The 27,214-nt window shown below is 42.9% G+C and overlaps 1 protein-coding gene across 4 annotated transcripts in view; it reads left to right on the forward strand.

Moving 5' to 3' along the window:
- Positions 1-236: 236 nt before the first annotated feature.
- The window catches only part of LOC126042623 (core histone macro-H2A.2), a 29,689-nt gene continuing 2,711 nt past the window's right edge, over positions 237-27,214 (forward strand). Inside the window, exons 1-8 of one of the 4 annotated variants that reach the window (XM_049809996.1) lie at positions 237-1,114; positions 8,605-8,837; positions 16,999-17,105; positions 18,482-18,679; positions 20,312-20,422; positions 22,187-22,286; positions 23,235-23,324; positions 25,322-25,496. In XM_049809996.1, coding sequence (XP_049665953.1) covers positions 8,666-8,837; positions 16,999-17,105; positions 18,482-18,679; positions 20,312-20,422; positions 22,187-22,286; positions 23,235-23,324; positions 25,322-25,496 — 953 coding nt within the window. In that variant the 5' untranslated portion in view covers positions 237-1,114; positions 8,605-8,665. Of the gene's footprint in view, positions 1,115-1,189; positions 1,271-1,425; positions 1,449-7,350; positions 8,168-8,604; positions 8,838-16,998; positions 17,106-18,481; positions 18,680-20,311; positions 20,423-22,186; positions 22,287-23,234; positions 23,325-25,321; positions 25,497-27,214 lie in introns of those variants that run through there. The other 3 variants (XM_049809997.1, XM_049809999.1, XM_049809998.1) reach the window with 3 other exon arrangements.

Here is a 27,214-nt window from a genome sequence, read left to right on the forward strand (position 1 = left end):
AAGCATGGATGTCTCTCTATCACTCTGTTCTGTTGTTCCCAGCCTTCCTCCTGAAGTAACGCTGCATGTGAGTTGGAGTGGTCTGGGTTAATACTGTATCTCCTACTGCATTACAATAGCCCCCAAATATCTTTCAGGCAAAATTAGTGCAACGATGCAAGATGTTTGTACAGGAATGACGACATAAACCCAATTTTGTGTAAAAATCTCCCCGAGATCCATTTAAGAGGTGTAGCCCTGCACTCTTCTGTTTGCATCAGTCTGCAATCATGTATTTGGCGCTGCCAACAGACATACTGTAAGACTTGTAATACAATCACTTATTGCATATCTTGGAGCTCAAGCTCTTGAACCCGTGCAACTGTGGGGGAAAGAAAACACTCAGCTTTCATTTAGAAAGCAAGTTAAGTTTGCAGCCCTCGTGGCTGAGTTGAACAGCTCGTGAACGCCTTAAATGCTTCAACGAAACAAGACACAAAGAACTGCCAGTACTCTTTGTCACGGCTGTTTTAAGCCAGTTTGGGGATGCTGGAACGTTTGGAGTAGATGCACCGTACCAAGACGTGCAGGTCACCTTGCCTAAGGGATATAGGGATGGGCGGCTCCGTTCCTAACAAAAACCGCGCAGGGTGGGCGGAGGACACCTCAAAACCTATCCTCGAGCATTAGCCCAAGCTGGGACTCCTTTGAAACCTCTACGGCTCCAAACTCCTTCATCCTGTGACCAGGGAAAAGGACGGGAAGCCTGGCTTTCTTCCTTTATGCCTCGCGACCAATGCAAGCCCAGCAGCTCCTGGGGACTGGGGTCAGGGGAGCCCTTTCTCTCCTGAGCGTGCGTGGGGTGGGGAGCGATGGAAGAGGCGGGGAGGGGGTGCCTGCGGGAAGGCGGCGGCGGCAGCAGCAGCCCTGGGGCCCGGGCAAGGAGGAGCGGAGCGATGTCTGGGAGGGCGGCAGCGATAGGGGGGTTGTTGCAGGCCCGGGCTGCAGTGACTCCTCCTAGAGGCGGTATGCGGAGCAGGAGGAAACCCCTTCCACCCCCCTCAAGAGGAGCCGCCGCCATCGCCATTGAAACATACAATACGGGAAGAGAGCCGGCGGCTGAGGCGGAGCAAGGGTGCGGGCGGGGGGTGGGGGAGCCAAAAAGGGAAGGGGGGGGGGGGAAGGAAGGGGGGGGCAAGGAGAGGAGGAAAAGAGGGGGGAGAAAAGGGAAAAAAAAAAAAAAAAAAAGAGGAAGGGAAGAGAAGAAGGAGGCGGCGGCAGGCGCCGGCAGGTGAGGGGAGCGGCGGCGCGGGGGCTCCGGGGCCGCGGCGAGGCCCGCTCCTCTCCTTCCCTCTCCCCGCTCCCGGCTTCCCCCGACCCACCTCCTCCTCCTCCTCCTCCTCCTCCCGCCGCCGCTGCTGCTGCTGCCTTTCTCCGCAGTCTCCCGGGAAGGACCGGCCATGGCTGGGGTGGGGGCAGCGGCCGGCCGCCGTGAGGGGAAGGGACCTGGGGGTGTGTGTGTGAGGTGTGTGGGGGGGGGTGGCTGTGGTGAGGAACCGCTGCGGGCGACGGTTGGGGCGCGAGGCGGCGGGCGGGCGCGCGCGAGCGAGCGGGGCCGGCCCTGGGGGGCGCGGGGGGGGGGGGGGCGCGAGGCTTCCCTGGGGCCTGCGCGCGGGTCCCCGCGCGCCTCCGGCTGCCGCTCCGCTGCCTCCCTCCCCCCCCCCCGCGCCCCGCAGCCAGAGCGAAACGGCGGGAGCTTTTTTCCCCGTTTTCCGCGGAACTCCACCGCCGCCCCTTCCGCAGGCAGCGGGCGAAGCCTCCGTGACGGCGGGAGGGAGCTCGCTGAAGGGATGGTGGAGGGGTGAAGGGGGGGGGGGGTTGGAGGGGGGGAGCGTTTGCGCGGGAAAGCCAACGGCCACTCCACCCCCCCACTCTCCCCTGCGCCGCGCCTCAGGGCGCCTGCGCGGCCGGCAACGGAGCGCGCACGCGGCGCCGCCGCGCCCCCCCCCCCCCCTTCCCCAGCCCCTTTCCCGTCGCTCAGCGGCTCCCGACCAATCGGCGCGCTTCCTCCTAGCCCGGGCTCCGCTGGGACCGCCCCCTCGGGGAGGTGGGGTCGGGCGCGCCGGTGCTGTGAGGGGGAGTGGGCGGGGCGGATGTGTCCAGGCAACGGCGTGGCGTGCGCGGGGCGGGGCTGCCAACGGCCGGTAACGGCTGCGCTCCTCAGCCGGCAGCGCAGCGCAGGGCGGCCGCGGTCGGTCTGCCGGTACGGGCCGCCTGGCCCTGAGGTGTCCTCGGGAGCCTGGCGGTGACCGGGTTGGCCCCCGCGAACTCGACGGCCCTCAGCAAGATCAAAAGAAGACTCGGTCTGAGTCAATCGCGAGGGTCATCCCCTCAGCCTGCGAGCTGTGTTGTGCCGCCGGGGGTCAGTCTCAGCAGTTTGTGAGGAGAAGTTGCCTCTTCAAGGACCCCCCGGGTGTTTCTGGCTTCAGTGTGCCCGTGAAGCTTCTTTCAGTAGCAACGCGCTCTGTGTCTGCCAGTTTGGAGTAGGTTGAGTCCAGGAAGCTTGCTGCTTGCCCACTGAATAAAGCTATGTTTGCGCATCAGTTGTGCCTTGCTGATTTATTCAGGTAACAAGTTTTAGGTCTTCTGAGTTATCTTCACAAAGTGGCATTTGTATATGAGCGCACAGTCTTAAGTTGACCCCTAGACGTAACGTCTTTAGGTTGCTTGTTGATTCCTAACTGTTCAAATAGCTCTTAAGCTGGAGATGAGGAAAGTGCAGGCATGTTAATAGTCCTGCATGTCCTTGCTTTCAGTCTTTGCCTGCTGACTTCAAGTTTTCTCAATATTTGGAATTCAAGACTCCTAGACGCCAAGTACACGTGAACCATCTGTAAATGGTGTCCAATGCATCTGCGGTGAATAAATTTGGTAGAAATGATTCCCATACAAAGCCTTGCAAAGACTCTGGTGTTAGTTCTGTGAGCCAGGACACTGAGGTCAGCATCTAGCAGTGCCTGAGCATTTTATCCTGTGTCAGTTTCTGGTGTAGCTCCCAGTGTAATGTCCGCTTCTGAATCTCTAGTTGTCTGAGGGAGGGCACTTGGCACGCTGTGCTAAATTTTAGTCTGTCAGATGATGTTGTAGCCACCTGTAAAGTCCAGAAGGGTAAGCTGTATGCCTGCTATTTTAATCTGACCAGGAATTTACCTAATTATTGCTCAAATATTTAGTGATAACTAGTTGCTAGTGTGCATTTCGTATTTGGTGTAGCTGTTACCTTAGCTTGCCTCTGTCTTTTGTGTGATCTGGGATGTGAAGAGGAACAGCCAGAATTTACTTTTCTCCACCAGGGCTGCAACAGTTTTGGTGCTATGTTGTGTACACTAAGCTTTCTGTTTTTTGCTGTTTTCTGTGACTTTTCTTAGAGAAAAATTTAGATTTGAAGTAGCTTAGGCATTTTCTACCGCACTGAACTTTCTGATGTGCACCCGTGCTTTCTTGCCAGATCTTGACATGTTAATCTCTGAAATTGTTTCCTGGCCAGCTTTTGAAATGCAGGCTCACTTGGAGGTTGCAATGTGTTTCCGTGTCTGCAGGCTGTTCTTACTTTTCTAAAAATTATATGTGTCCTTACCACCTAAAGATGATGATGAGATTTTGTTCTTCTGAGCATCTGTGTAAGCAGGACTGGAAAGTGGTTTTAAGGTTGCTTTGGTAAAACTTGATCCATTGGGATGTGGTGTGGGATGGGGATTGCACAACGGTGAGAGGAATGGCCATGGGCGTTCTGTTGTTCCATTGTCCTTGTGCAGCAGTCAGCACCCTCTGCAGATAACCATGGTGGAAGAAAACAGGGTGGTGGTGTCTGTAGTGGAAAGACCCACCTGAGAGTGGCAAGAAGGTAGAGCTCTTTTCCTGGCACGTAGAAGGAAAATATTGCTGCTTGTTTGGGGCTCCAAAGAAGATTGAATTCACAGAGGAAGGCCCAGCTTGCAAAAGTCTGCCCCATTTTCATCATGCTGTAGAGAGCTCCTGGAGATCCGGTAGCTACTAAATCCCCCATAGCAACACAGGGATGTTGGAGTCATGGCAGAGTAGGAGTGTGCCGTGACCAATTAAGGGATTGGAAAAAATTGCTTTAAATTGCCCAAGCCTCATGATGTTGTTGTAGCCAGATATAGATGCAGTTGTTCTAAATCAGTGAGGATGGACTTCACATAAATGTTATGGCTGTATTTTTTATTGGAGACTGTAGTTTATAAGGGCAAAGGTAGAGATGATGAATCAGCTGGCAGTGAGGGAACTACTGTGGGTAGACTGCAGTGCTTTTCAACTGATAAGCCCTGAACAATTAGCTGTATCACCTGAAGAGAGCAATTAGGACAGCAGTACTCAACTTGTAGCTCTTCAGCTGTTGGCAGCTTTGGAGCAGTTCAGGTGAGTGCCTCACGTAACTGTGTCAGGGCTGAGCTGATGTGCATCCTCCAAGGGAAACCAGGCAGGGGCCTGTGGGAGGAATAAGGCGGCAGGGCCTGAACTCCTGGGGCTTCGCTGCAGACCAGGCGTAGCTCTTCTGTGCAAGAGAGCTGTGAGATCCCAAGGACTGTTGGTGACCTGAGCCTGTGAACCATTCCCTTACCGTCCACCCTCCAAAGTGCCTAGCATAGATCGTTGGCAACCCCAGCATACCATATTTCTTTGTCCAGGTCCACAGGAGTTGTATTCTAGTAGAAGTGACTACGCCGTAGCTTTCTACCAAAATTTGCCTCCCATATGATCCAAGACAAGATAAGAACATACTGTTGTATATGTCGCTCCCCAGTATACCCTGGTCCACTGTCCTGGTTTCGGCTGGGATAGACTTAATTTTCTTCCTAGCAGCTGGTCTACTGTTATGTTTTGGATTTAGTAATGTCCATAACACACTGATGTTTTCAGTTGTTGCTGGGTAGTGTTTAGACCAAGTCAAAGATTTTTCAGCTTCTCATGCCCAGCCAGCAAGAAGGCTGGAGGGGCACAAGAAATTGGGAGGGGACACAGCCAGGACAGCTGACCCAAACTGGCCAAAGGGGTATTCCATAGCATGTGACATCATGCCCAGTATATAAACAGGGCACTTGGCCTGGGGGCGGATTGCTGCTTAGGAGCTAACTGGGCATTGGTCAGCAAGTGGTGAGCAATTGGATTGTGCATCACTTGTTTTGTATATTCCAATTCTTTTATTATATTATTGTAATTTTATTATTGTTGTTATCATTATTATTTTCTTCCTTTCTGTCCTGTTAAACTGTTCTTATCTCAACCCATCAGTTTTTTGTTGGTTTTTTTTTCCCCCCAATTTTCTCCCCCATCCCACTGGGTGGGAGGGAAATGAGCAAGCAGCTGCGTGGTGGTTAACCACGAGATCCACGTAAGTTGCAAAGAAGAGAGAGAGAGTGTTAGCACAGTTTTGAAACTTCTTTTGTATTTAGGCTCTCACAAAATCCTGCAAACATACCTGATCTGTTACCTGCAGTGTATTTGGAAAAATATTTTGGGATTCCAAAGGTTGCCTTGGCAGCAGGGGAAAAAATGGCTGAGACTTGCTGTGAGAGAGAAGGGAGAAATAAAGGGATAGACAGGGGTGGAAAGTTCAGTGAGGCAACAGAAGAATGAGCCAGAAGTGATTAATTAAACAGAAATTTATATAATGCAACAGTATGCACCAAAGCGGTGTGCTTATTTATGCAAACACGTTTTGATTTTCTATCACAGAGATCAAGTGCAACCACCGTATTTTCTGTAGACGTAATCTCATGATGCTTGCCTTTTTTTTTCATTGATTTGGTACTATAGGAGCAAATATATGAGAGGTTAGCTCAATATGATTGTGATACATAGTTGGTTGTAGTGTACTCTTTCAGCATGGCTCTCTGTAGGGATTTCAGTGCAGGACTGAACTCTCGGGTGATGAAACTGTCTTGCTGGTCTTGCAGGAATCGGATCATAGCCTAGTGCATACATTTATTAAGTTCCACCTTAAAATGAGTTATTGTTGCTCATATTACTCATAAGAGAAGGCTGTTCCAGAAGTTCACTCCTCTGATGGCTAGAAACCTAATTCCCAGCCTACGTTTATTCATTAATTTGAATGTCAGTTATCACGAACTGAAAAGGACACTTTATAAAGGTTAATCAGTAGCATAATATGAAATTGAAAGTTTATATAGGGTTTGTCACAAATTGCAAATTTCATTGAGCAAAAGGGCTGGGAGGAAGGGACCTCGAGAGATCACCTCATCCAGCCTCCAGTCCCAAGGCAGATCCAACGCTGCCTGTGCCATTTCTGACATACATTCTCTAACCATTTTAAAGTTGTCCTGGCAGGAAGATTCTGCCACCTCCCCATCTGACCGAGTCCAGTGCTCTGCTCTCTTCCCTGCTACACAGCTTTTGTAACAGTCCTGCTCTTCTCCTGTCACTTTTAGAGGGAACACTTACTCCTTCCACCTTTGAAGCAGCCTTTTACACCTCTGAAGACCATTATCATGTCTTCCTGCTTCTTTTCGCCTTCCCTTTTAGTTTGTGTCAGACGTCTGATTGTTCTTATCACCCTCCTTTGGATTCTCATTGCTGCGCGTGCCTGAAGTGTGGTATCTGTGGTTGGACATAGCTTCTCAGCTCAGCACTGGCTGTCCTCTTGCTTATACACCTTGATGCAAGGTTTGCCTTTTCACAACAGCTCTTCCCCCAGCCTCCTGTAACCTGCTGGTCCTAGTCAGCGGAGCTGCTTCCTAGCACAACTGGTTACTCCTGCATCAATGCAATTAATGAATTGCTTGGGAATCTTTTCCACTTTTATCTGTTTGAAGTGGCCATTGCCTTTAATCTGCGCTTGCAAGTGGTAGTTTATGAGCTCTTTTACCACCACTCGTGATTCCAGTTTGGCAGTTTGCAGGGAACTTGGAGTGGGATGATGAGCAACATCAATTTTGAGGTGTCTGTGTCTGATAAGTTTACTGGTTTAATCTTTCCCAACTTTTGTTATCGTGCCCACATAATATACTGCATGCAGAAAGAAAAAAATTATCTGGCTGATAGACAAGGACACGCCAGGGTGTTATAGATCCCTGCAGACCCTGTAGTGATTTTATTTCCTTGATATTGTAAGTGAAAGCAGCATTCAAGTTAGGTTATCACAGAAACCGACACTTGACTCTGGCTTTTACGGATGAGCTGGTTTCTGTGAATGTCTGGCTTCATATGGGACAGGTACTTGATTTGTAATAAGCAGGATAAGAACAAAACACAGATTTCTATTCCCTCCTTGGATGAATGTTAATTGTTTCCAAGGGCTTGCAGTGGTGTCAAATGACTTTTTTTTTTTTAAGGATATTTTGCAGATTATGATAAAATTTAACAATATCATCTGAAGTCATGATAATGTTTTTCAAATTATCTCCCTCCTTTTGTTTTCTTGTTTCATTGAGGTGAAAGAATACTGGGAATTACATAGCTGTGCCTTCACTGACAGAAATACCATCTGTGGCAGACATGCTCTTCGTTTACATCAGAGGAGTAACCACGATGATAATTAGGCCACCAAGGCAGCTATCAAAATGGAGTTGAAAACAATTCTTGTAAACAGTTAAAACTTCCCCATTATTTGAGTGAGAACTAGGGGTGTAACTACGACCACGTGCACACTTTGAAATGGAGTGGCAACTCCAGGGTTTGTCATCTGTTTGCCTGCAATCTCACAGCTGCCAGAAAAACAAGGAAAAAATGAGATTTGTTTTCTTTGCTCCTGTGTATAGACTAGATTTGGCTCTTAATGCAGGGAAAAAACATATCTTCAGGGATCTTGATGGACAGAATAATGTGGTAGCCAGTCCTTTTAAGATGAGAGATTAAAGACCTCCTCTTAGCTCTGTGGAGGAAGGCTTCTGGGGCTCCCAGGAGCTGCTGTGAAGGTGATCTGGGGAGCATTACGAAAGTGGTGAAGCCTGTGAGCTGGCCTCCAGGGCTCAGTTACTGAGGCCAGAGCAGCACAAAGGGAGGTGCTTGAAGCATAGCTGCTTGCCTGCTTCTCCTCTTCAGCCACGCTTATGAAATTCCCCATATAAAAGACCCATGAAGAAGCAGTGTGTTTGTTGGAAGGTTTTATCTTCTCCTGCGCGAACAGTATGGCTTCCTCTACTTACAGGTAGCACCGGTATCTGTTTTTCAGCTTGTTTAATGCTGTCCATTATGCCAGTACTTCTCAGCTGTTTATGATTTGCTAAACTTAACAATCAACATTGAGATCTTCCACACTGCAGATGTCTGCCTTGGTGTGATTTAGTTTTGTTTTTAAAGATTCATTTAATGTGCCTTTGATTTTATTTTTTTTTGTTTGATTTTTTTTTTTTGTTGTTGTTATATTGTCCAAATGACTTTTCCTGTGGTATTGCAATGCTGACAGTGCAGTAGTCAAAAGAAAAGTTATAGCAAATGTTCCAGTTATTCAACTACGAATGAGTGATTCCTCAGCTTTAATAGGTACTGAGAATGGGTTTGAACTTTTTCTTCTGGAAGAACAAGGTAATGTATAAAGATGTTTCTCACATGCTGAACACCAATCCTGTTTCTTTCCTTTTGCAGCTTTTGGATTGGAGCAAGGGATTAAGAATCACCAGCACATTGAAAAGCACAAAGCTGCAAGATGTCAGGCCGAAGTGGGAAGAAGAAAATGTCCAAACTCTCACGCTCAAGCAGGGCGGGCGTTATTTTCCCTGTGGGGAGAATGATGCGCTACTTAAAGAAAGGAACATACAAGTACCGGATAGGTGTTGGAGCACCAGTTTACATGGCAGCCGTCATAGAGTATCTAGCAGGTAAACCAAGAACCTGATCCTGGAAGTGCTGATCGTGCACAGAAGCCAGGGATATCCATGGGATAGGATACAAACGTGTTCAGCACTTTTGGTGCAAGATTTGTTGAAATTTGCTTAAAATGCTAAGGAGGTTAATTTGCTTCTTGAAGAGGCTAAGGATGGAAATTTTCTCCTTTAGAGGCACCATGCTCAGTCACTAGTTGGAAGGATTATTTTCTATTGCTTTGTAGAGTGAGGAGTCACGTCTAGATAGTTTCTGTCCAAGAGAAAACCGATATGAATTAGGCTTTTGATACACCTGGATGTAAATAAGAGGAGAAAAAAAAAGCAAACCCACCTTGTACATCTATTGTGCTTTTTAAGTGAACAAACTCTTATTTTGCTGGCTGCGTTTCTCCTTGCAGACCAGTGTCAAAGTGTTATGAAGTATGGAGGTTGTTAATTTGTATTTTAAAAATCCTTTTGGCTTGCCTAAGTGTATAAAGAAACTATTTCAGGCTTTAAATCTTCCCACGTACCCTGAGTTTTCTTTTCCCTTCCTTTCTGAAATTGACCCCAGAGGAAGGGGCAGATGTCACATGGTGATACAATATACTGCAATATACTGTGATGTATTGTAATATTTCAGACTGTCCTATGATCATGTCTGTTTGGTTTCTTTCTTCATTGTGGAAAATAGCACCTTAGCAAATTGTTACAATGCCCGGTGCAGAGTGGATTCTGGTTCAGGTTACTTAGGTGTTACAGATCAAGACTGAGGTGCATTAGAGAATCTGTGAGGAGTCATAAGCCTGGACGGAATTAGTTGAGAGGGTTGTGTTTCAGAAGCACAGTTTATTGCCAAAGTGGCATGGATGGAAGAAGCAGCTTGCGTGGAGCCTAGTTGTCCATATAACAGCATGCCAGTCTTTATGTAAACATTGCTGTCTTTTTTACACATGAAAGCCTGTTCTCGCTACCAAACAGTAAAAGCACTATTTCCTTTCAGAGGTATAGAGAAAATCTGAAATAGTGATAATTTCACTATTAATTTTTTAAATTTATGATTATGCCTAATAGCATATTACAGAAACTTCCACATCTGTGCTGATTAATTGCAAGAAGAGAATCGATTTTTATTTTTTTTCCTGAGGCTACTTCTGGAGTTGGAGTGAAAATGTATTGCTTATGTGGAATAAATGTAAACAAAATGTTTAAGCTTGCATTTATGTTCACCCCCAGCTCCTTCAAGAGGTAAGTCCAGAAAAAGAGCTGATTTTAAAATAAAACAAAACACCACTGAAAAGCAGAATCAAAAGCCAAGATGGTGAGCCTTATCTCCCACTCGTTTGATTTTATTTTGTTTTTTTACTGTGTAAGAACAAACATGTTTGTATTAAGATCATTTCATCATAGAGAAAGATTGGTTCTCTAAAGTGATTTTGGAGAAGATCTTTCACTTCATTAAGAACATACGTATACTCATATTTGCACGACCCAGTTTCATACCCTTAGAGTGAAGTCTTGTAACTGCAGAAATCTCTCTTTAGTGAAGCTGGTGCAGTTGTGCTGCACTGGGGAAGTCTGTGACTCGTGGAGCTTGTTTAGCTAGCTGCAACATGGAGTGCAACTCAGCAGGGATGCTTCAGAGGCTGCAGGGAGTTAGGGCGAAAAGTAGAGACAGAGGATTCATAGCTCTTGTAGCTCCCTTGCTCTATTACAGTGACTTTCAACCTTGTTTTTGTTGGTAGGCCCCTGTATGTTTGCTAGTGGAGGTTCAGGCCTCTTCAGGAATGTTGTAAATACGAATTTCTCTATAGCAAGGTGTGTTTGCTTTACTTTATCATTGATTGTGAATTGCTTAGAAGTAATCTACAGACTTCTGGATGTCTGGGTATTGCAAGATGAAAACCGTATTATATGGGTTTTGGAAATTGCACTAACTTTTCTAACTGAATAATGTGCTGCATAGTGACTCTGCTGACCTTCAGTCTGGGGAGGAATACTTTGCTTCTTTTCCCACTCCACAGGGATCCATAGCATTCAAAGGAGTTTCTAGGATAAACATTTGGAGGAGCTTGTTCTGAGCTGTGGCAATTACTACAAGGTGTAGTAATAAATTGTCAACAGCACATCTGGTATATGCAGCACTTTGGTAGTGCAGACTGAGTTATGGTCATCTTTCTATAACACACAGCACAGCACTGTTTACCTATTACTTGAACTAGAACAGTGTGTATCTTGGCTCCGCTTCTGGCTAGTAAGTGCAGTTTAATTTAAATCATTAATATGGTAAGGACAGATTATGTGTGGGCCTACATTTTGTTTTAGAAAAAAAGAATGTGTAGTCAGCCAGGCAAGAAAATTGCTAGATGTGTAGGCTGGGGGCCTACACAAATTGTAAGAGAATGTTATTTTAAGCTGCTTGGTTCAGCAGAGAGAGAACCCCCTCTCACCCCAACCCTTTATATATTGTAACAGAATGGAGTAATGTTTCTGAGCAAACACCTATTGCTTGTGGATAGTGGTCTTTCCAAACCAAACTTTCTGTACTATATCCAGAGTTTTGTTTGAAAAGTTTACAAAGGTGGATATTTCAATTAAAATGTCTAGCAAGGTCTAACCCTGCTGATCTAGTTACTCCTAATACGTATGTGTGAATATAGTCTTTGCTTTTGGCAAGCCTTTAGAAACAAAATTTGGTTTTCCAAGGCTGTTGTCGGAGGGTTATTATATATCAAACTGGTAACATTTCTTAACATTATCTGATACTTCCTCCTAAAAATTCCAGTTCTGTCTCATGGACTTGCAACTATGAAATGGTGGCTACTCAGAATGAAAGGCTGCATACAGGGGAACTGCTTCAGGCTAAATCTGGGAGGGTGGGACTAAGGGAGTCTGGTTCTTAAACTGTTTCACAGAAGCGAGTTGAACCATGTTTTTTTGTTAAGTTAAAACAATTCATGTGAAATTCTCTAAATGCCTGAGTGCTTCTCTGCGTTTGAGCAGAGACTTCATGCTTTACAAAAGGGAGAGGGTGGTCTCTGCCATCTCAGAGAAATCTGTTCTGTTTGGCCAAGCTGTAACTTTGAAGAACCACAGGTTGCTCGTGCTCAGAAGACACTTCTTTGATTTTTAACAGCTAGAATCTCTGAAGACTTGGTCGTCACTGAGCATGCTCCAGCCTCTCTCAGCTCCCAGTGCTGCCCAGACTGCCTATGCCTTGTCCCCCCAGAGTGATGGAGCATGCCTCAACCTCTCAGCTCCGATGTGTGACAGGACTGCTCATAGGCCACTCCACGCAGTGGCTGAGCATGCTTCAGCCCATGGCTATGGGTGCTCAGAAGGACTTTCCCTCTCATTGCTGTCCGTCACAGCACTGAGAGCAGGGAGTCTTCTTTCTGTGGTCTCAGCGGTACCAGGCAGCACAGGGGAGGAAGCTCCCTGTTGTGAAGGCAAAAGTCGCACTGAGGTGGATGGCAAGAGGTCTGGGACTGAGGGCAGGGAGTACATGAACAGGAGTTGAAGGAGAGGCTAATCCTACTTACTGTCTGTGAGGTGGGAAGGGCAGGCTGGAATTAACTGGATAAGCAGACTGGGAGACTGGGAACAGGTTCCACACTGGTCAGAGAAGGAGACTGGGAACAGATCATAACATTCTGGGGAGACAATGGTAACGGGAGAAGGATATTAATGTTAGAGACAGAGCCGGGAACAGATCTGGCTAGTGGGGAGAGCTGAACTGGTGACCAGTGGGCAAATAAGTGGCAAGGCATGTCCAAAAATCCTGCCAGGAAGTTGAAGAGTAAGTTGGAAAAATAGGGTACGGGCCAAGGATTGGATGGAGGGGGTGCTGATAATGAAGAACCTAGAAAGGAAGATTGAGCCTGAGTGTTAAAACAGCTGAGAAGAGTAGACGGGAGAGACAGAGACTGTCCAGGAAAGGCAACTGAGATATAAATCTCAAGTGTGGATTGCCAAGGAAAGGAGAATGGGCTATGGACTTGGGAAAGCAAGTCATGGCTGGAATACGGGCAAGGGGGATGAGGCTGGAAGGGTCAAACAGGACCAGAGCTGTCTGATTGCATTCATCCAGGGCCTAGCATGGACCAGTGATTCTCCTGTGAGTGATCAGCCATGCACGTGGTCTGTTAATGGCCTATATTTGTGTTGCCCTGAAGCACTGAGCCTCTTGACTAGCATCATCCAGATGGTGCATATACCTCTTGAGCATCCTTATTCCCAGTTGCCACATGGTTCAGAGTGCCTTTTGGCTTTGGTATGTGTTCTGTGTTATGAGCCAATAGATCCCCATTTTTTCCCTTTGTATGCAAGATTGCTGCACCCCACTGCCATTATCAAGGCCAAATCTGCGCTTTGGCTTATCAACCCCATTGTTAAAATGCCAGCAATCACCGTAGTGTGTCTTGAGAAGAGGTACTTTTACCTCGACTGATTAGCTAATGTGAAGAAGATCTCATCAGTGTTCTAAGGCTTTTTTTTATAATCTCTCTATGCTGTTTTATATCTTAGGCTTGAATATCATATTGCAAAACTGCAGCTTAATTCCTATCCCGAAGGTTGTGTTTGCTGGAACAGTGTTGGGCTCCACTGGCTTCAGAGTTAAAACTCCCTGAAAAATTGGCCTCGGTTCCATTGGATTTATGGACTTTGCAACAGATGCATGCCAGACTATGCTCTGAGTGTGCACGGGGCTGACTACAGTCATCATCATCTAAATCAAACATCAACTGCATGTGTCCCATAATGCACCTTCCCAAAATGTAGGCAAAGAATACAGATGCCTCTTGCTTAGGAAGCAGAAGACATGAATGGTGTGCTGGTCAGAGGAACTCACAGAAGATGTCAATGGAAAGCCATCTTCACTAAATTAGGGCAGAACACCACACCAGCAAATACCTCCTCCTTCAAAGGACATCAGGTGGCATACTCCTCTGTCTGTTTCACTCATCTGCCATCAAGAGAAAATCGAGCAGATGCTTTTCCACTTGCAAATGGAGGACCAAGGACTCCATCATCTGATACGTCTTTTCAGAGAAAAGGTATTATTGGGTAGATTTGTACGTGGTAGTGTAACAGCAACTGTCAAAACCTATCCTAAAGGGGAAGTGGAAAACAAGATAACCTGTCTGAAATCTTTCCGATTCTGCTATCAGTAGTTCTCATATATCTTTCTTATCGGTCCAGCTGAGCACTTCACAAAAGCAGGCTGAGCTCAGCTGAACAAATAGCTTTGGCCTAGCTAGGATGCTTTTAATTCCCAGACACTCCAAATCTGTTGATCCATCTGCTAAAGAAACCTCTTTTTCCTCTATGTCACAGGATGAGAAGATGTAATCCCATTCAGGTCATAGCATGGCTGCTGTTTGTGTTGGCTGGAAAACAGTTATGTTCTTCCTTGGTCCCGAGTGCTTATCAAACAGGAGAAAAGGCTCCTTTAAAAACACTAGGTGTTGTGTAGAGTCAATGGATAGTTCTGGGCATTACTCTGTTGACCAGCATTTGATGTCTATCAGAGGCCAAAGTAAACTGTGGAGGGCATAAATGAGCTAGTTTGTAGCTATCTACGCTGAAGATGTCTGAATGTGAAGTTATGCTTCCAGTGTGGAGGTATCTTTGTGGATGTTGAATCTTGAGGGAAGCAGGATTATTTCAGATTTCACTTTAATTCTTAATGCCTGCTGCTGAGAGCACATAAAGATAAAACAACTTATGTCTGAGAATATCAAGATGCCCGATTTCAAGAGAGCTTGTTATAGTATAGGACTTTATTATAGGACCTATATTCTCAGTAGAATTTAGGTAACCTCAGCTGTGAAGATGTTTCCACTTGAAATGTAAAGCAGTTTCTTTAGGGCTCTGTTGTTATCAGCAGAGGATGTGATAACTGAAGCCTACAGATTTGATGTTTCATTTTGCAAGTGCCATTTTACATTCTTAAGACTATGAGTCCCTGCCTCCAGCATTAGAAAAATATGCATATAAACAATCGTTAGAAGGAGGTAAGGCAGTTATTCACCTATGCAAATAATTGGCATCCTTTGATAAGTTATATGCATATTCCACAGTCTGCCATACATCATCTCTTCCTTGGATTCCCTTCCTCCCAATGTCCTGTGGTAGATGGCTGGCATTTGAGTGTTCTGCGTTTTTTGCTCTTAACATTAGGCAGAGGAGATTTGAGTGCACCATCAGGATGCTGCTGGCCAAAGGACCCAGAACCTGGGGGAGTGGGGTGAGCACACAGGTAGCAGGATGTGCCTGTTGTTGGCACATCTGAAAGAACTTCAGTTACCATGCAGGTAAGTATGTGTTGCTTTTTTTTTTCCTGATGCAATTTTCCTCTGCTATCAGCACACATCTGCAAAACCCACTGGAGAAGTCTGGGTCTCTTTTCTTGCTTTATGCTGGCCTGCAATGGATGGCAATCTGTTCCTGCTGTCTTCTGCTGCATTAGCTCCACTGGCAGAGGTCTGGGAGGAGGGTTTGAAACTTCGAGCCCTGCAGCCCTGCAGGGGTAAATATAGCTGGATTATGCGGGATCTCTTTTCAGTCTCCTCCTTTAAAGTCCAAGTCAAATGCTCCAAAGTTAGGAAATGCCAGAGCCGAGGTTGCTGGCCTAACTTTTGATGTAGACCCAGTGTCTATTTGTGGTGTGATACTATTTCTGATTGTTCCATCGCATACTTTTTCGTCATAGCAGTGGCCTAGTTATTGCAACCATGGTTCTAATATTTCCTAAAATTTAAGTGCTTGTTTTTGTGATTTTGATAATGTTTCTTGAAAGTGGTGCATGAGTAATTGTGAAAATTTTCAACAGACACTGGCTGTTTCTTAAACAATTCACTGTGAATATGCACATAATTCTAAACAATGGCTTTTACATCTCCAACATTCAGTTAAGTATGCATGCTGTATAGTAGTGAAAACTGGATGACAAGTATGCACTTTTGTTATTCTAAGTGAAATTGAAAGCATGTATTTTTCCCATGAACTAAACCTCTTGTTGAAATCCTTTGGATTTTAGCCAAGAGAGCATTAGGTAGATTGCCACTAAATTTTTCATGAAAGTTCTTCTTTTTATAATCATTATGGTTCTTTATTTAGTTGATAAAAAGGAGTAAGATATCATTAATAGGACACTGATAGGCTGTAACTTTCTTACCCCTGTTACTGGTAAACGTAAATACAAAAACAAAAAACAGAAGACAGGGACACTGGATACTTTTAAAATGAAACAAGATGTGAATATGATTTTTATGATTATTTGGAGCAAAACATTCCCTTCTCCTTCCTTCTCAGTGTTTCAACAGAGTTCTTACATGAGAAATAACTTCTGAGTAGGGGCCAAACTGTGTAAGTTAAATGAATTATACTGATTGCTATGGTTTAAATAAACCCAGAAAGATGTGTCTGTGTTTCCTCTATAACAATTAGAAAAAAGATCAGTGACTTTAATCACAGTATAAAAGTTACTACAAATTTAGAGAAGCTACTTTTGACATGACCTGCTGTTCCTGGAGATACAGAAGGAACTTTCTACCAATAGTTCATGCATTGAAGCTCTTACGTTGTCTCTGCTTGCCTCTAAGTCAAACCCTTCATATCTTGTTCTGAAATGAAGCTTCTCAGATTTTCAATGTCCTTTAATGCAGAATTGCAGCATTGCCTGGCTAGTTTGTTGGCTTTCAAAGTATTTCTTTAAATGCACCTCAGTCTTCGTCTTACCTGATCCTGAGAATCCTTTTTGTTTTGTCAGAGCTGTCTGTACTAGGTTTGGGGTTTCATTGCATGCTTTACTGTTTTGTTGTTACAGGGTTACTGCTAAATTTTGGACTGCAGATGTACATTTTTGTAGGGTGTTTCTTGTTTTTTTGAAAGAGAATTCTGACTTGGGACTCATAAAAGAAGTTATGTGAACCAAGCTTAGCATATTTTCTTCTAACTATCCTTCAGGGAATTAGGAAGGACAGATTATTTTATGTAAATTTACAAACACATTGAGTGTGGTTTGGTTTCTGCCTTTCTGTAGCAAAGACCATTTAAATTGGGAAATGCCCCTGAAAAGGTAAATGGATGTTAAGAAGGAATGTAAAAAGTGTTTACAGGGTGTATATAAGCTGCATTTTTGTTATTCATTTTTATCTCAATGTGTTTACAGCTGAAATTCTAGAATTAGCAGGAAATGCAGCGCGAGACAACAAGAAAGGGAGAATTGCCCCCAGACACATCCTCCTGGCAGTTGCAAATGATGAGGAACTGAATCAGGTACCTGCTTACATTTCAGTGCAAGATTTACGTGCTGTGGCATGAATGAAGCTGCTATCACAGAAGGTTAGAAACAGTTTAGTGTGACACATGAATGAGAACACAATTATTAGAGCAGAAGATGACAAGATTGTGCCCACCAGAATAAAAGCAAACAAAAAAGAAGATTCTAAGACATCTCATCTTAAATCCTCTGGATATAAATGTTGCTTCTCTTGTAGCCTGTGAGTCCTGTTGAAGTGGCTAAACTTGATGCTTAAGTTTTCCCTCAGGGACATCCAATACTAGAAGAAATAAGTGCCTTATGGAAGACCTTTTCCAAAAAACTGTAGAAATGATGTGTGTTTTCTGTTATACTGGCTGCAAGGCCCATCTTGTGTAGGGATCTAGCTCGCTCTCTGCTATTGCTGCTTCCAGGAGTGCCTCCCTGACTGTAAGCCCAAGTTCTATCAGCAACCAGACTGTGGGTTGTGGTGCTGTGACTCTGAGGATCTCTTGTGGGATCGCATCTGCTAAACTTGTTGAGTGAGAGGAGAGATCATGGCATGAGCTGTGAATTGCAGCATTCAGGGGTGCCAGAAAGGTTCAGTCAGCATCAGAGGATCTCTTCTTGTTTGGCCCCGTGTGAAAGATTACTGCACTTAATTTGACCGCTTTAAATAATGAAAATGCAGGGCCCATAAAGTCATCTAGCTCTGTTTCCAGTCAAGGGGACTGAAAAGTCAAAACAGAGGCCAGAACAGAGGGAAAAGCATGTTAACACTACCAACCCATTCCCTGCTCTGTGGTGTTGGTCACTGGGCTCTGAAGAGGGGACTAGATCTAGTGCTGTCTGTTAGGAATTAGCCAGACTTTGTCCTCCACATAATATCACAGCCCATTCCCGTTGTTCACCACTGCAAAGCAGGTTCTTGGGGCTCATACTTGCTTTCACTGAATGTTTCCCTGCCAAAGGGATCTGCAGCCAGTCCTCCTTTGAGCAGGGCTGTGGTGCAATCATATTTTTTTTTAGGTAGCCTGCAGGCGCTTATCATGTCTTACCCTCATTCACTGCTTGTAAGTCACCAAGGACAGGTATGCAGAAAGACCAGCACTGGAAGAGAGAAGAGTGATTGACCAGTACGATAATAGAGTTGTCTGGGGTGTGCTGGCTGACCTCACCATCACCTGTCAGGTTTCTTGTTATTGTGGATTTTCTCCCTAATAGTTTTTTGGGTTGGGTTTTTGTTTGGTTTTTTTCATGATAAAGGCATAAGGTTCAATGCTTTAGGAAGTGTGGACTCTACTTGTGTATGTGTAATGTAGTCAGCAAAAATAGCCTGAGTGCAAACTAAGAGAATCTGTAATGTGCTCCTTCACACTGCTTCTGCTTGTAGTTGCTAAAAGGTGTGACTATTGCAAGTGGAGGTGTCCTGCCCAGAATTCAGCCAGAGCTTCTAGCCAAGAAACGGGGTGCCAAAGGCAAATCTGAGACCATCCTTTCCCCTACTCCTGAGAAGAAGGGAAGGAAAGCCATGGTAAACAAAAAGAGTGGGAAGAAGGCAAAGTCTACCAAGGCCCGGACACCCAAAAAGGTAAGCATGAGGCAGATATGGGATTCCAGAGGTGTGGGAGGGGGAGTAGATCAAAGCCAACTAAGACTATGAGGAGGAATAAATTGGTGCTTCTGCATTGTTTGTTTGTAACAACTGGAAATGGGAGGTAGGAGTTGATAGTAGACACACCAGGATTTTTTTTCCCTCTAAACTTTAGAAATAAAGGCGAACACAGTATTTTTTTTAATGAATTTTTGTAACAAAAACCTTTAAAGCTTTGAGGGAAACTTTTCAGGTTTCCATGTCACCCTTTGCAATACTTTCTTGATAACTGTAGAATCTCTTTATCTCCACGCTAATTGTGTGGCAGTGAACTCTAGCTTTTAAAATAAAGTAAGCTGTTTTTTGAAGCATTTTCTACTTGAGAGATGTCATGCCTTCTTGTCATGTAACTTGTGCAGTTACCGGGTTGCTGTTAAAAGATTTTTTCACTGTCCAGAGAACATGTCCTGACATGGTACATAAATGTTAGTTTGACAAGCTCTTTGTTTCATGTGGTCTTAGGTGTGCTGTTAATGGTTTTTAAGAGTTGCAAGAAGAATAAATAAATCAGAACTCGACCAATGCACCTTCTCTTATGGTTGCCCATCCTCTATCACCATCCTAAATGGTTTAATTTGGTAAAGCAGTAACCCAGATCAGTGCTCTTGGTTTGTCATTCCAGAGCATGCATCTTAAAATGCTGCTAAATTTTTGATTGGTTAGGATTAAACAATATTAAGCTTTGACCTAAGCTTTTTAAACTTGTGTTAAGCACACCTTTCTGGATGCCTCTAAGTTTAATACATTTCCATAGCTGAGAATACACAGAAACAACTTTTAAAAAGAAAACAGCTGCTTAATAAGATGCTTAATAGGATGCCTCTGTGTATTGATCTCCGCTACCACCTTACTTTGAATTGTGCACATGCAGAGTTTGGGACTTGTTAGGAAGAGTTAGCTTCTTGACATACCTTAAATCAAATATTAAGAGATGTGAATATGTGCTCCTGCAGCTCTGGTAGGAACAGGTTTCCTGCTCCTGGAGCTAGGCTGCATAAAGGAGTGTCCCCCACAAAGGGGATTTTGCATTCAAGCTTCAGCTATTAGTTATTTCATTTTGTCATTCTGACTGCTTGTATGGAGGTGTGATGACTTGCTCCTGTCGATATGGATTCAGATGTATGATTTATTAGCTGAGACTTTTTATTTTTTTCAGATTATAAAGATGTTTCCTTCAGATTGGAGCATTTGACTGGGTTACTAAGTAACTAAGTTTGATTTAGTATGAGCTCTGCTCTGTCAGCAGCAAAAATAAACTACCATACACTCACACATAAATACAATCTTAATTGTTAGTAAAACTGCAGATGGATGTGGGCGCCCTGACTCTTAATGTGACTACGAACGTATGTAATGCCTCAGATGAACCTCTGATGTTTTAGCATTATATAAACAGTGAAGACCTCTGTTGTTATATAATCTTTGGGGATTAAAAGGCTATGAGTAATATATTGATCTGAGAAGATGAGATTTGTAGTAACTGATTAAATCCATCCATTACTGAATAATGGTAAATGCTGATTATTTTTTTTCCTTTGAGAGTTCTTGCTTTTTTCTCCCCCCAAATAGAACAAACAAAAGGACAATGAAAAAGAAGGCGCTTCAAATTCAACATCTGAAGATGGTCCTGGGGATGGTTTCACTATCTTGTCCTCCAAGAGCCTTGTGCCAGGACAAAAGGTAATACAAAGTTAGTACAGATTGGGATCACAGCAATGAAGCCTAGCATAAGTGGAATGATGCTTTTGATCTAACACCAGTACAAAATCTTCTTTACATTCTCCCTTAGTGGTCCCAAATTTAAGGCCAAAACTCACTCAAGTCATGGATGGAGTAGAGGGTCTCAACAAATATGTCTGCAGATAAAAGATTTCCAAGAATAATGTTGGTCAGTCTCTCTTCTGTAGAGAGCGCCATACTGATTCATTTCTTGGCCTAAACTGTATTAGTTTTGTTCAGTTTGGACTTGGCTGTGTTGTGCCTGGCATACTGCCAAACCAGGTTTAACCTTCTAGACTATTTATTATTTATAAAAGAGTATTTCTGGGCCAGGTCCCAGGATCACCCAGCAACTTCCATGTGTTGGTTTGTGCCAGAAGCCTGGGTGCTCTGTCTGAAAGTGGGCTGTGTGACGCCACTCTTTCACTGTTCAAATTGAGGACCTCACCAGAGCTGCAGGGCATGCCTGCTTCTCCATCTCAGCACAGACTATGACACCTTGCCTGGCCAGAATTACAAAATTGTCCCACCAAAATACCCACGTGTCCTTGGTGTCCAGCCAACTGTTGGTCCTGTACATTTTTTTTTCCCTGTACTCGCCAAGAGGGAGAGTTTTTTGCCTGCCTTAATTTTTGGACCCTTTGAGTGAAGCTAGAGTTTTTCTTACAGATTTAACAATGGAGATACAGCAAAGATTTTTTTATTATTATTATTATTATTATTTGAAATAGTAAGGTCATCTGGAAAAAGTGTTCTTCCTGAAATTGCTTCTGTAAGCTCCCTGTACTGATGGTGTACCCTGTTTTATGAAGCAGCACTTAAGAGTTCAGTCTGTCTCATCCTATCTCTTGCTAAAACAGTGGTCTAGAATGTGCCAGACACATAATAGATCCAAAAGATTGCTAAAAGCTGTAATCTGGCTGGGTAGGTGAAACTTTGATCTCCTTTATTAGAGTTCAGTCCTGTCCTAAGTTCCTCCAGAATCTGTGCAGCTTCTCACTTTCTTCTCTAAAATGGGCAGTGCTTATTGTTCTGGTTAGGACTTAAGTACCACAGTGTATCTTGGAAGAAATGAAGCGTGCTGGGCACATGTTCAGCAACTGTAAAGTCTTTTTAATGATTTTTAGGGTTTCTCTCGTGTGTTATTGCTCAAAGTGATGAGGCTGTGAAATCTGGGGAGCAGCCTTTTCTGAGCACCTTGAGACATCAAGTTTTGGCCAGTTCCTATATCCAGATGCATGGGTGGGTAAAGCATTCCATATTTTATTTATGCCAGGAACTGAAAGGGTAATTAATTAGTGGGGTGGTGAAGCCTTTATAGATCAGGATAGTGTCCAGCCCTTCTTCTCAGCCCTTACAGTAATTTACTGGGGGCAAGTGTTTTTACAGAAAAGCCTTCTAATTTTAGTGTTTTTCTCCTTAAACAAAAGCATTTCCAAAGTCAGCCTTTTCTCTTCAGTGTGTGGTGCTAGAACATGAATTTTCTAGCAGTAACTTCCTTTGGAGTAAGCTCCCAAGCTGTGGGCATATCACAAAATGATCTGAGTGGTTTGGAGATTAATTAAAGGCTAAAAATCAGAATCACACATATTGAACACAGTAAGACTACTAATCTCTGAAAGACTGGATCCAGCCTTCTTTCATTTTAGTTTTTTGGTATGAAAATGATTTTGCACTTGGATTACTATTTTATTTTTTTTCTACTCCCTCATTATTATTTTACAGCTTTCTCTGACACAGAGTGACATCAGCCATATTGGCTCCATGAAAGTAGAAGGCATCGTTCACCCTACAACTGCTGAAATAGACCTCAAGGAGGAAATAGGTGAGGCTCTACTACAGGCAATAAAAACAGATCTAGAGTTGGAACAGTAGCTGGTCTACTAGCTGCCTGCTGAGATCCCATCATGTTTCATCTGAATCTTCCCCAGGCCATAAAATATCACTTACAACACTTCTGAAAATCAGGCTGGATCTGACTAGGTATAACAGGCTAATCACTAATTTATCTTTTTTTTAATGATGCCTTACGACAGTCAAAACACAGATAATTTGTTGAAGCACATGAGCAGCAAAGGTGTAAATAATCATTATTGCAGTCTTTACTGAATTATTTTTACACTTGCCTCTAAAAATTCTATGAAAAAAATTATATATTAATAAGTTTTCTAATTATGCTTTTTATTGTAGGATTTTACATACTTTAGAAATACTCATGTTCAAAGCCTTATACTGCTCATGTGAAATAAGGAAATATTATTACAAATAATGTAATAACGTGTACAAATATGGAAATTTAAGCAAGGGGGAGGTAAAAAAGATATGCAGTCAGTCACATAGAGAGGCAACAGAATCTAGTAGCGGGCTTTTGGATCATTGTTTTATACAGTCAGTCATCAAGACCTTCACTGGCATCCCAGCTGTGTTTATTAAAGAAAGTAGTAGGGTTTGTATGTTGAGTTGATTTTGGAGGCTGAAAATCTGAGTTCTGAAAATCTCACTCTTCACTATTTTAGCCATAAGTCAGAGTAAGACAGCATTCTTACAGATAATTCTTAAAAGTAATTTCCAGTAATAACAGGCAGGGGTTTTCAAAACCAATAAAAAGTAAACTTTATCTGTGGCTAGATACAGTGGTAAACATAAACATCAGTTGCCTCTGATAGAGGGAAACAGGATAATATGTGTACAATGTTCTTCTTTTAAATAATGTAGAGTTGTTTTTTCATACTGATACTTTGAAGCCAAGGCCTTTTGCTCTGTGTCCTTGCAGGCAAGGCATTGGAAAAGGCTGGAGGGAAAGAGTTTTTAGAAACGGTGAAAGAGCTTCGCAAATCTCAAGGACCTTTGGAAGTTGCTGAAGGTAAAAAGGATACTACGCTCTCTTTTGGAAACAGCTCATTTCATATGTTCTTTTCTCTGGACATTCTGATCTGTTCTTGATTATATACGTGCCTTTGCTTATGTGACGTAAACGTTTCTGTTTCTTCTTCAAAGCTGTTGCTGATATGGATAGCCTGCTTAGATGAAAAGAAAGGAAGAATAGGATACCTGTGTGATGTGCACATTCTGTCTTTGGGCTTCTAGGTGCCACCATAAGTTACAGCAGGCTGATTAATTTATCTTAGGCAACTCCTGCCTGTGGGAGTCCAAAAATTAAGGAAAACTTCTGCTGTCACCTCTGTGCCATCTTTCCTGTCCTGTTTGTACTGCATTCCTTAGTGAGAATCAAACAACTCTCAGGCTAACATATGAGGTATAAGAACAGTGGTAGTTTTTAAATTATTCTGCTTTATGCATATTTGATGAACAGTATAATCCAAACAATTACCTTACTTTGAACACAAATAAAGATGTGATACGATCTTTAGAACTGGCATGCTTTTTGGGAAAGCAATTACTGCTCTTCTCCCAGGCACTACAGCTACATTATAGAAATACAAATTACAGAAGAGCTCCCTTCAAATATTTAACACATCTGTAGCAGTGAATAGTTTGGGACTTGAGATTATGCCTTCCTTTGTGGACAAATTAAACCAGTTTATAGGGGTTGAAGGTGGCTGGAGGGAAGATGGAGCAAAGTTACAATGTATCTTCTAGTGCTTTATTTGGCTTAGTATCTCAATAGTCAAGAAACTAAATGCTTTAAATAGTCTAGTTTTGGAAATTTCCTAAATGAATAGCCTAGTTTTATAATCTCAAATGACAAGGAAATTTTTGTACAAGGTATTATGCTTCACTTTCACATTGAATCAAAAATATATGCCATAACATCAAAGTAAACTACTTTTCTTTGTCAACATTATTACCTAACTAGAAAATAGACTCCTTTTAAGCTATTAAGGCAGTTGCAGGAAAGAAGATAATCTTAGTTTAATAGACAGGAAAATGTATACTCTTGAGCATTGTGTTGTGTTGCTGTGTTTGAAATTGCCCCTTCCGGTTTTGATGCAAGTGATAATAAATTGTTGTTAATCACTGGAGGTCTACTACAAACACTTGAGCTCCAGCCTAATGGGCTTGAATTCAAGTGCTGCTCACAGGATACCTGTGTTGTTTTCAGTCAATTTGCTCCCTATGGTTAACGGCTTGATGATTCTTTCTGGTTGAAATTTAAGTAGCACAGTGAAGCATTAGACAGAATTCCTCTGTGCCTGCAACAGACTTCCTCTGTGATCATGGACAAGTGAATAAATCCAAGTTTTTCATCCATGGGCTTTAATTGCACAGCTTATTGCAGGCTGTTTAACCTGAAATTCCAGAGACTCAGATTTCCAGAAGTGCTAATGGTTGCAATTGCAGCAAAAGCAAACTGTTGCCATGCTGTGGACTCTGCAGGTCCTGGAGAAATATTAGGCTTTCTGAAAAATTAATCTGAGATTTCTAATTGGACATAACTGGTGGAGACTTTCAACAAACATCTTTGGTTTTCATGTCATTATCTGAAATTACCCAGCTGTGAAGTGGGTCTAAATATCTGTGCAAAGCATTCAGATAAGGCTGTGACAGCACTGCCGAAATGTCTATTCGGGGATTAATGATACTGTGTTCAGTGCAAGGTTTTGATACTTTGCATAAAATAAATCCAGAGGCCATGCTGAATGAGAAAGCTAAAAAATATTATTGAATAACTGTGTTAACCAAATAAGCCCTGGGTTCTTTGGTCTCTGAAGAAATAATAATTGATTACAAAAGTAATGACGAGACAGATTATGACTGCAGGTGAGCCATTGTGGCATATTTTAATTCCTAATGTATTTCTTTGGGGAGGTAATGTAATTAAGAAAGTACGTTGGATTGAGAGGTCATTGTGGGGTGGTTTCTATTCAAAACTAAATGTTATATTTTCATTTGTGTTAGCTGCACTTACTCAGTCTAGCGGCCTAGCAGCAAAGTTTGTCATCCACTGTCACATCCCACAGTGGGGCTCAGACAAGTGTGAAGAGCAGCTTGAAGAGACTGTAAAGAACTGCTTAACAGCCGCAGAAGACAAGAAGTTGAAATCCGTGGCTTTCCCCCCATTTCCCAGTGGCAGGTATGACTCTTTCTGCATAAGAGGATTCTGTATCGGGTAGCAGTGGTATAATTAGCTGTCGGAGATGTGCTGCTGTGATAGACAGGTACCCTCTGATCTGTGGCACAAAAGGGGCTGACCCTGCCTCCAGACAGGGCTGTGGCAGGTGCCTTCTGACACTGTGCTTCTCCAGATTAAAGGACCTTGAAGTGCAGTGTTTGCTTGGAACAACCAGTAAGCCTTTATAGAGAGAAATTAGCTAACCCACAGGAGAGCTGAGTGGACTTACTGTGTTTTCTGTTGCTAGGCAGTAATTTTCATTCTTCTACTATGGGCCTACACCACCTCAGTTTTTATGTCACTTTATTTTTGCTGTGGTGAATCTTATTAAAACTACATTTGTACTAATAAGATTATACCAGCATAATACTGAAGAGAAGTAACAGTGATGCACCCTGAGCTAGGTAAGTGGGGGGTGTTCACTTAAGTCATCCCAAGAAATATATATTAAACAGACTAGTCACACAAAATGTTTTCTTTCAAAAGAAAATCACTGTTTCTCAAATACAGTTCTGCTTTAAAAAGGGAACTATGAAACCAGCTATGAAACTATACATTTCTTTCTCAATAACTAGCAAATAAAACGTGCTTGACTAAGAAATCCGAAGTATTTATCTTTTTCTTTTTTTCTTTTTTTGTTTTTTTTTTTTTAAACTGACAGTTCATTAATCTTGCTTGGTCTCTGATCACAAGAAACCTTACACAAACCCTGCTAACTGCAGAAGTTGTTCTTTCATGCTGGAGTTCGCACACTTATGTTTAATTTGAAATGTAACTACTGATTTTGTTAGTAAAGCCCAGAGAGTAGAGTACATAGTACAGTCCAGTTGTGTTGGTCCAGTAGTGAATAAAATGAAAGTAAAACTGCATTTTGATCAGTGAAATCGCCACACATCACTGAATACACAGGAGGTGAAAATGCCATTTTTGCACAGACACTTTAATATTTTGATGGATCAGGGCAACAGAAAAAATAGAGGGGCAGTGCAATTTTTAATGATTTATACACAGATCTTTCTGTTTATAGTGTTCAGTCAAAGCAAAATGTGATAAATTATTTTACCACTCAGCTTTCAAAAATTAACTGTAGCTTTTAATACCAATAGAAATAGTCTCTGTAGACCTCATGTCTCCTGTGAGTGTTACCTAAGAATAATCCAGTCTTGGAGCACATTAGTCATAGTGCAGATTCTTCTGCTGCTTAGTTCCATTTCACTCTCTGTTGCTCTTACAATTACTCCTGCTAACAGAAAATAGAGTAAGTCTTACCAGGTGCTGCTGGTTTACACTTTATTTGTCAAAGGACCTCAAAATTGTATGAAAAAAGGCAGAGTTTTTCAAATAAGACTTAATGGTTTTGCTATCATTTTATTCCACCTACACGTCTGCTCAAGAAATGCTGGTTTTGTTGAGTAGATCAGGAATTATGCTGTATCGGTTCTGTGAATTTTCATCTTTCTTCTGTCCCATCTTAGGGACTGTTTACAGTAACTGATGTAATGTAGCAATAGATGGGATATCTCAATTGTGCCAGGATTTTTCACCTGTATGATCTTGTTGTTAAAAAGTTGAGAAATGCAGTGTAGATGAAATTACTTGTGCTGTGAAGCAGATATAAATTAACTGAAAAACATTTTCAAAAAGTCCTTATCAATAGCTTGCTGCGAGAAAGGCGTATT

This window comes from Accipiter gentilis, chromosome 9 (genome assembly GCF_929443795.1).
Source record: "Accipiter gentilis chromosome 9, bAccGen1.1, whole genome shotgun sequence".
Classification (NCBI taxonomy): domain Eukaryota; kingdom Metazoa; phylum Chordata; class Aves; order Accipitriformes; family Accipitridae; genus Astur; species Astur gentilis.